At 40.6% G+C, this 9876-nt stretch overlaps 1 protein-coding gene across 3 annotated transcripts; it reads right to left on the minus strand.

Annotated features, from left to right (window-relative positions):
• Positions 1-540: 540 nt before the first annotated feature.
• On the minus strand, positions 541-7441 carry LOC113163868 (cyclin-T2-like). Of its 3 annotated transcripts, XM_026362894.1 has the most exons (9): positions 7228-7441; positions 6591-6672; positions 6390-6518; positions 5655-5715; positions 5276-5338; positions 5092-5137; positions 3291-3454; positions 2735-2805; positions 541-2604 (listed from the first exon to the last, which is right to left on the minus strand). In XM_026362894.1, exons 1-9 carry the CDS (start codon positions 7383-7385, stop codon positions 1543-1545), a joined length of 1836 nt encoding a protein of 611 aa, XP_026218679.1. In that variant the 5' UTR covers positions 7386-7441; the 3' UTR covers positions 541-1542. The 3 variants fall into 3 exon arrangements, 2 of the variants coding, with proteins under 2 accessions (XP_026218679.1, XP_026218680.1); XR_003298947.1 differs by lacking the exons at positions 541-2604; positions 2735-2805 and having other exon boundaries at positions 3354-3454; positions 4766-5137; XM_026362895.1 differs by lacking the exons at positions 541-2604; positions 2735-2805 and having other exon boundaries at positions 3313-5137.
• Between the last annotated feature and the right edge of the window lie 2435 nt (positions 7442-9876).

Genomic DNA, 9876 nt, shown 5'->3' on the forward strand with positions numbered 1-9876 from the left:
AAATTACTTTATTTTGTGAAGTGTAATGATTTTCCGGCGCCACGCTTTTATTTTGAAGGACCGTTTCCTGTAGCGACTCGGCTAACATTAGCCTACTTAGCAGAAAACGCTAGCTAGGTCGGCAGCAAGCTAACGTTAAGTTTGTTTTTACTTATAACGACAGACAACGAAGAACTGCTCTGACAAAAACCATGAAGGTTCATAATCTACAGGACCGATTAAAAGATGTCAAGTTTGAAACACAGGAACTTATACAGAAAGCGTCCTCGTTGCTCCAGCTGATCAGCTGTGGTGAGGAGTCTGTTGCTAATTTAACCTGTTGTGCGGAAAGTGATTAATTTAATTAATTTAATAAAACTGCGTCTCTGACAGATGTAACTCAATGGACCAAATGGACCAAACCAAACTCTACACACTTCCATCATTTTACAGGTTTGCCTTTTGTCCCACTGTATGGACACATTTAGCTTCTTAACCTATTATTTTCAATCTGTTATTTTCTTTTAAATCAATACATACAATAAAACAAAAACAGAAAAATCGCTTTGTTGTGTAAAAATCATTTTTACAACTTTATTTGGGCTCCCAATACACAAATCGAGGATACGTTCAATACAGAGTCTGCTTTAGATCTCACGATACACTGAATGGAGGAAGGTCTGGACTGATGCAATAAACCAACAGTTCTAAATCTGAACTACAGTCCTATATACACAGTTTTATTTTAGAGATCTGTATTTTCTGATAGGTAGTAACATTTATACTGAATAGCGATTGACAAGGTACAATCACAAGGCCTTTTTGCAATTTTAGCCGATATATTTGAAATGCACTTTCACAGCAGAAGTAACATAAACTTCATTTGTGGCTCTATAATGAGTCTGCACATTAAGTTCAGAAGCAGCCTCGGACGTTCCAGCAGACCGCAAATAGAGTTTGCCTCACATTTGTATTGTTTTTGTTGGAACTATTGATGCAATCTTTGAATAATAAGCAGACAATGTTTCCTAAGACAGATACCAAAGTTCTGCCATCTTCGTCAGCAAGTAGACGAGGCGATACATCTCCACAGCTAAAGGTAATAAACCCAAACAGAGGAAGATTTGTTCTTATATCAAAAAGTTCAAGACCTGAGATTTTTAGTTCAACATAATGTCTTAACATACAACAACAAAAGAAAAACATTAACTGTAAACTGTCACGATGGCTGCGCACACTAGCAAGCTTCCCTTCTGTGACTGAAAACATGCACGTTAAAATCATCATCATCATCATCATCATGTCTGCTTGCGTTAAAAGAATGTTTAAAATCCCCATTTCTTTTCAGCCATATTCTTGTAACTTCTTTTTTTGCAAGCTAGTAGTACACAGCTCTACGCATATAATTTTACATTTCTGACAGAATCATCAGTAATCAGTGTGTAGACACGACTGAGGGTGATGCAGAATTCAGATAACTTAAGACAAATAAATTCATTTTTAAAATTCTATTAAATGTGGTAATACCTTATTCTAGACAACACTGGGGTTGGTTGTCATGGGTTACAAGTTCATTCCTTGGGCACTTAGTAAAGAGTCCAGCATGTCGAAAGTGTTTTTGTAGTCAGTGTGTTGGCCGTTGGAGGTGAGCATGCCGTTGGTTCCATCGTGGCCGTGGTGCTCCATCATCCTCTGGCCACTCTCTGACGAGTAGTGGGACGAGCTCAGGGCTCCTTTGGAGCTCCGGCTGCTCTTAGATGAGTGGTGGTGGTGGTTGTGGTTTCCGGCGTCGGAGTGAGGCCTCTTACGAGACGAGCCAGAGGAGCTCCCATCATTGCAGTGGCTGCTGGGAGCCCGTAGAGACAGGGGGGTGTTGTCTATTGTCCCTCTGCTGTTTCCACTCAGGGAATACGAGTGTGAGTGGCCGTGTTTTGAGTGGCGGTGGCCGCTGTGCTCTTTATGCTTGTCTTTTCCAGACACAGTCCCGCTGTGCTCTGAACCTCCGTGACGCTCAGATGAAACCTTAATTCTCATTTTGAGCTCCTCGCTAGAGGCGGACCCGTTCTCTGCGAAGGAAGGATTCAGCCGAGCCTTTTTAGAGCTGGACTTCTCTCTCCGGCTGTCACCTGACTGGCCAGCCTGCTGAGGCTGTGAGCGTTTTTTGTGGTGGTGAGAGGAGAGAGCTGGAGGAAGCACGTACATATCTGTGCCAGGCTCCTCTGTTATACCGTTCTGCAAAGCCAGCTCCGCCGCATGTTTCTCTCTGTACTTTTCCAGAGTCAAAACTTTCTGCGGCCGTGAAAAGGCTGCAGCGTTCGCCCCGAGCTGCTGGTGTTTGCTGCTACTCCCACCTGAAGCTTTGTGTTCGTGTTTGACTAGTGTGAAGTCTGAATGAGGAGGCTGTGAGAACTGGTCATAGCCGCAAGCCTTTGACTGGTCACTGAGCGGCTGGTAGGAGGCGTAGGAGGCTGCAATGCTGTTCAGGGAGGGCATGTCTGTAGAGTCTGATGCTGAGGAGGGGAAGAAGGAATTAGCGACACCAGGAAGGCCTTCTAAGGACGTCCCCTGGAAGGCACTGTCCACTGCCGAACCCTCCGTCTTTGGCTTCTTAGCTGCTTGAATGGCCTATAAAACAACGTACAAGCACAATTTAGCATGAGATACTGACATTTTATCCTGACTTGCTGCAACCAAGCTATACAAGCAGAGTACTGCTTTTATTTGTTTGCCTATCGTTTGAATATTCATGATGTACCCTCCAGTTTCGTATCCTCTTCAGCCTGCTGGGCGTCTTCTCCAGGATTTGAAGAAACTCATGTGTGAGTTCTGAAAACCGTAAAGACACCACATCAGTGAACACCTCTTTTTATGTTGGCTTATTTTTAACACTTAAATCTGGCAGTATTTGCTGATTGCCGTGGATCCCTGTGACACTACAACATGCCAATTACATATGGTTGGCCAGGGGAGACCAGGGAGAGCCGTTCTGTCTCAGTACTTGCAAAATTCTGCCACATTTGTTCAAATATTAAAACGCTGAAACAAGTAAAATTAAGCTCCACCATGTCAACGTAGATCAAATGAGTGTAGCTCACTAGAATCACAGATAATTTGTTAAGTTGACTATAAAACAATACTGAAAACAAGCTGATTTACACTAAAACTGGGCTGATATAATCCCACAGCCAAACCAACTACTGTTACTTTAGAATTAAGTAAAAGTTGAGTACTCAATTTAAGAGCAAAAACCTCAACTTATACTAAACAACAGTATCAGTACTAGTTCATAAATAGCGAATGAGAGCTCCTACCGTCCAGCAGCTGTAATGTTACGGTACGGTCCACGTACTCCCACCAGTGTTTGCCATCTGTGGACACAGGGATCTCCCAGTTGGACCATTTACAGGCCAGGTGGATGCAGACACACGCGACAACTGTGGGCCTGTACTGCAGGCAGAAGGTGGTGAGGTGTAAACTGCAGGAGGAGACAAGAAGCACAGCAGAACGATACAAATGTCAGCTGAGGGGCTTTTATACCGACATATAGGAAATACATACACACACACACAATATATGCAGTTTAACAGGAATCGTGAATACAAGTTTAAAGTAAGACTGGATTTAGTCAAACTCATTATTTTCACATCACATACACACAGCCTTACCTTACAGAACTGGAAGTAAACCTATGTTTGTTAGGACATGTTCCTACATGTCTGAATGCACAGTTTCATGTGATAATATAGAAACAAATATACTGAACCTACATTGGGCCATTTAATTAATTCTATTTTGATTTGAATATAAAAAGGGAAATAACATCAAAACCAGATTCTCAATCTTAACCCATAAAGTGAATTAGAAAAATGTGTATATGTATTTATATGAATTGTAAAATTAACTTTAACTTAACTAATCATTAGGATTTATGTTTTCTGAGGTAAATTTCCCGTGCACCCTGAATCACAAACTACACTGCAAACTGCCTCTCCTCGGAAAAGTAAAGCATGAACGAGGTGGTAAAAGTCAGCCTGGGCTGCAAATAACCTGAAATACACAGTTCAAATATTTTAGATGTCTTGTTATGTAGTACAAAAACAATCCATAAAACAAAACAGGTAGAGTGAACTCCTCCGATTTCAGTTACCAATATATAAAACTGCTGACTGCTCTATCACAACTGAGAGGGTTTACAAGGTTTACGTCAAGTCATATAGTTTAGTTTTTAATGGTAGAATCTAAAAAATGCTCACTGACAGAATTTAACTTATTTAAATAACACCCAGTTATAACAACAGATGAGCTGAATCACCTACTATGTGATATCAGCTTGTCTAGAATACCTCTAACATTAGACTCCCTTTTACAGGCAGAGTACAAACGGAGATTTCAGTAGTATAAAATTTACTGCACATCACACTCTGCTACATAAACCTGGGTAAAAATCTATTTTGATGTATGATAGTACGAAATAATACAAAACCGTGGCCTACAATGAAAGCCAATATTTAAGACTAAACATCATCTATGTCCATGATCAGTCTGTGACACTACAGTTGGAAACAATAAGGCTTTTAGTTTTTTTTAAACTTAGTTTGAACATGAAATTCAAATAAGTATAAAAACCTTTACAACTATGTTTTCTTTCTGAAATAAAAAGTAAGAATTACTCAGCTGAACTAGAATTCAGTTTGCAGTATAGTTTGGAGTTTCATCGTTAGCTCTTTTGGGGTGGGGAAAAAAGCAAAAAATGAAACATTTAAAAAGAACTATAAACTATACTTACCAAAACACTTTATAAGTTTAAGAATCTTTAGTGGCAATCTATATTCAGGCTACCGTTTGAGTTTTTTTAGATATGTGCACTCTGTACCAAACCACCTTGAGAGGTAAACAGCATCACTACACTCCGCATTGTGCATTCAACCCCTATGTGCCAACACAGAGCCCTTGTACAATACACCGCACATAGCAGCCTGGCCGGTACTTCCCCACACTGGGGGTTCCCAAAATCCAAGTGCAAACAGGGCGTTGGACACAGGAAGGGGGTCCCTGCAGGACAGGAAGCCATAGTGTGCCATTACAGTGCAATAATGGGAACAGGATAATAACCTGTTGGTAGCCATGAAATAGGAAGTCTGTGCCAAATCCTTGCTTGCTGTAAAAGAAGAAAATAGTCTAATTTAGAACTGAGTTAAAATATGAAACTGCATTCATATATAAGTTTTAACATTTATTTAATTTTCAATTTGGAAATAATTTATAGTAAGAAAAATAGAAGAAAAAAGGGTTATACCTCGCACTAGCTGGGAACACCTCACAACATCTGTGTGTGGATGATCAACTGTTATTTCAAAACCTGCAATCAAGATGTTGAACTATGACGATTTGAGCATAACGGCAAAAACAAAAAGAAACCAGAAACCCCCATTGGATACTGTGGTCTACACTTGTTTAAAAAAAATGAAGTATAGCGGGAAAGAGCCACATTGTTAAAATGCAAACTTTGTATATACCACTCTGTGGTACTTGTATAACTTTGCTTGTTTGCACATATTTCACTCGTTGACAATAATGCTGTTGAAATGGCTGACTGTGAAAACCAGCTATGTAATTCAACACATAGGAAAAAGGCCCAAATCACACAGTTACACACATTACCGAGGAGCACTTACCCAGCGTTTGTAGCACTATTGTTTCCAGTGCTACAAGCTCTTGTGCTTGCTGCTGGAATGCCTGAAAACAACCAATAAATAAAAAATGTATAATCTACTTTCCTCCAACAAGAAACATATTCAACAGACCATCAACATTCCCACAAAACAAAACCTCTGCCAGTGGGCAACCATCACTTGAAGAGGGTGATCCTGCACATTTCAGGTGCATGAGCCTGCTACAGCCATTTGTTTCAGGCACTTACAGTAAATCCTGACAAATCCAATGTGTCATACAATACCAAGTTTAAATGAACTGACAGTATGAAGTCCACTATAAAAGAAAATTGGTTTAAATTTATGATAGTACACATGTTTTCATGTGACATTAAATTAGGTTTAGGAACTGGCAAAAAGGAATAAAGCAGGTTAAGAGAGAGCATAGGCTATTACAGTAGGGATGATTTTTACCACTGCATCCCTTTGAAATATGTCAAGATGTCAAATGACAGTAAGTGTAAAATGACATTCTGCAGTCATCAGCAGGGGATGTACGTTGTAATGAATGGCATGGAGGTTCACTGAAGATATACAGCAAATTATGTCAACAAGGTAAACATAGCAGTCAAACACAAATTGATACAATAAGTAGATTCAGTATTGAACTAAAGCTTGAAGATCATCCATTATACTTACATCATATCTGCAACTCTGTCAAGCAGTATATTACTAGTATAGTAATGACAGTTTCCTTACATTGCTTTTAGTGTCTAGGGCAGGCTCTTGTGGGTTAACGCAGGCATGGGCTATTTTAATGACGTGCTCCAGCTTCCTGGGCTGCTCTTCAACTTTAGCTGCCAGGAACAACGTGGTCTGAGAAATGATCTATAAAGAAAAGCTCAGTCAGTTTTCACAGCTGGTATCACCAGTAATTATGGTATCAGATGTGGTACTTACATTTCTGTGGAATTTGGTGAAGGAGTGAATCATATAAAATCTGTGCATATATACTATTGCGGTGTTGATAATCAGTTGAGAGCTGGTTATAAGGTTAAAGAATAGAGTGTGAATCATATGCAGTAAAAATAAATAAAGTCTGACTTCTAGTAGCTTTAGCACAGCAACGTTGGCACATTAGCATCAAGCTAGCTTGAGTGGACAGTTAGCAAAACGTGCAGCTACCGGCTTAAAATGAAGCTCTGCTTAAAATCATCAGCTTCAATAAGTCTGTCAATACAGGCGCCCAACTGTAAAGTAGTCTTCAGTTTAAAGTACACATTCAATCAGTATCACTAATCACTTTTCGCCGGTATCGTTGGACACAAAGCTGACAATAGACTGTGTAGTCTAAAGACACAAAACAATAGCTAAGCTAGCAGGCCTCAGCGCTTCTAACGGAATATAAACATCGATTTCGCCAAGTTAAACGCCAAATCCTACCAGATAAGGCTTTGTGTGCGAAAAAGATTGATCTTGAGTGCGTTTCGATTAGTTAAAAAAAACTGTAAGCAGCCACTGAGGCTCTTGTGTAAGCTAATGCCATCTCGGGCTAACCGTCCACCGGCCATTAGCCTTAACGTTTCAGAAAGGATACACGTTGAGTCTCTGGCCTATATCTTGGATTAAGTTGGCGGCCTGCTGCCGGTAAGAGAGCTCCCTGTCAGCCTCTATTCCGCAGCGTCGAGACGGTGTGTTTTCGAGCTGCTCCCGGGTGAAGAGCCATTTCGTAGAGGGTCCCCGGTGCACCGCCATTACGCTCCCACAGCCAAGCCCGACGGTGCTAGCATCGGGAGGGAGCGGGGCGACGGGGGCACCGGAAAGACGACATGAGCAGCTGAAGCGGATTGAAAACCGGTTAAAGCCGTTGTGAACAGCGCCGCCCGCGGCCGGTGGTGCGAATAACAGCTGCGGTTACTATTACGAATGGATGCTCGGTTAACACTTAATCCACAATAAGTCCCACTAAACATTATACAAACATCTATCAGTTTGACCAGGGAACACTAATAACCCCGTCTGTCCCGTTTCTACTCGAGTCATCAGATAAAATAAAGCCAGTAGATTATTTAATTGAAATATCCGCATTATCCACTAGAGGTCACAGCTATTCTCTCACTGGCCTGTTATTTTTTAATTAAACTCCCAAACAGTGTTCATTTTTGTTTGTCTCTACATATTCCTATCTTGCCAAATAACACGATTGTATTTAAGCATCAAATTAGTAGAATTAAATATTTTAAAAATACATTATAATTTTGATAATATAGTGTCATAGAGGAGTTTATCAGTGTGAAATTCACTTTTTGCATGTGTCCAACCCTAATTAAATTTCTAAACATGCTTCAAAGCTGAACTGGAGCTTTCAGGATCCTAGATTGCCCTAACCCTAACCATAATCCCCAAATTTACCTCACCTAAAATGTATCCCACATGTATTTCCACTCGCTCATTTTATTTTTACATGATTAAAACAAGTACAATCACAGTGTTACTCCAGAGTACTGGAGTAACACTGAATTGTTTATATGAGATAGGGTTTCACCACAAAGTGACATGGTTCAGCATTAATTGGGAGTTCACTGAACTCATATTTCACATTTAATAACTTCAGTGAAATGTTTTACCTCTATCCCTTTTGGAGTTGGTGCATGTTGTTTTGCTTAACCCAACTAATTGTACAACACCTGCCTATGATTCGACACCCACTGTGTGCTGGCTTGTGCTGCATTTATATTATCATAGTTGACACCACAGCTCAAGCACAATGCACCATATTTCTATGGCAGAGTCACAGAACACGTTTAATAAAATGCCACATGGTGCAGTCTCCTGTGCTGCAGTACTGTGTGTTTACCACTAACAGGAGGCAAAGACCAAGAACAGAAGTGAAGCTCGGTGACTGGAGAGTTCCTGAACAAAACAAGATGAATAAAAAGTGTAGGTTTAGCTACAGAAACCCTAACCCCTGCATAAGAATCTCAAACGACCACATGTAACCTGGTTCATGTCAGCTTGATGTCAGTGTACGGTGACTGATTATGAAATGTGAAAATGTGGAGAGCATCAAGTCTCTGAGGGACAAAGTTCCCCTGATGAATCATCCTGCGCCCTCAAGTTGCCCATAATGATAAAACATTTCAATAATAATCATTAATAAAATCCTAATTTTGATCTTCAGTGTAGATAAAGATGTGGAGATAAGACAAGACACTGTCACTGTATAGTGATAGTATGATGGTAAGTGTGCAGAATACTTCATTAGTAAACATGCTAATTAAGTAGCTCTGTATCTTGGCAACCAGGAATCTCATTACTTTCCCAGATGTAGTGTAATCAGTATCCCAACACTACTTCAGTAATATCTTCTGTCTCTTCTCTCTGATCTTATATCATGACCGGTGTGGACAGGTGAGTGTGTCCAGTCCACGTGGGACCCAACAGCAGCACGTGCGGGACGTCACGTGAGTCGCACCTGGGTCAGTAATTCACGCGCAGGTGCAGATTTTTCACGACGTCGCGATTTAGACGCCGATTTTTCTGCCGCTCGTCTCTGTCGTCAGGTGAGTCCCGCTGCAGACGGACTGGTTCCGGTGGACACCTTCAAAATAAACACCTGTGCTCTCTCTGAATTACAGGTGGAGCTGTAACATAGCTGCTTGTAGCCTGATCAGTGCACTCAGGTATGAGCAGCGTGGGGAGGAACAGGCAATAATTAATCTGCTGTCACTAATGTGAGCAGGATAATTACAGTTTTTAAATAGACTTTAATATCAAGTGTACTGGGACTTAAAATAGTACTAAATGACCACAGGTGTACTCGAATACCTGAAGTACAAACTGTACTATCTTACTTCATCTTTGGGTAAATATTTCCACTACATTAAATCAACCAGTCTCTGCGTTATACTGTTTTATTGTAGTTAGGGTAAAATGTGAAGTCCTAAGCACGTTGAGTTAGAGGGTAATAAAAACCTTTAACATCACTTCAGTGGGCTGCAGCTTGTTTAACACGTTTGACTATAAAGAAAACCATAATATCAATTATTATTAATTAAACTAAAAGACGATGCACCATTTTGAACCAAACTGACTTTTCACATTGTGTCTTCCAGGTGATTAATGATGGCGTTTGTTTTGAAAGCCACAATCTCTAATTTCCGGTAATATTTCACCTCACGGTTTGTAATTTGGCGCATCTGGACCTGCAGCCCTGCAAGAAGTCTCCCTCCCTCCGTCCGTCCCT

Source organism: Anabas testudineus, chromosome 2, assembly GCF_900324465.2.
Source record: "Anabas testudineus chromosome 2, fAnaTes1.2, whole genome shotgun sequence".
NCBI lineage: Eukaryota > Metazoa > Chordata > Actinopteri > Anabantiformes > Anabantidae > Anabas > Anabas testudineus.

Bases quoted from the DNA above. Each gene is read 5' to 3' on its own strand.
- LOC113163868 (XM_026362894.1), bottom strand. From the start codon at position 7,385: ATGGCGGTGCACCGGGGACCCTCTACGAAATGGCTCTTCACCCGGGAG. The intron at 6,673-7,227 runs GTATCCTTTCTG...CCTTATAACCAG, and splicing joins ATAGGCCAGAGACTCAACGT to CTCTCAACTGATTATCAACA. The intron at 5,339-5,654 runs GTAAGTGCTCCT...TCTTGATTGCAG, and splicing joins AATAGTGCTACAAACGCTGG to GTTTTGAAATAACAGTTGAT.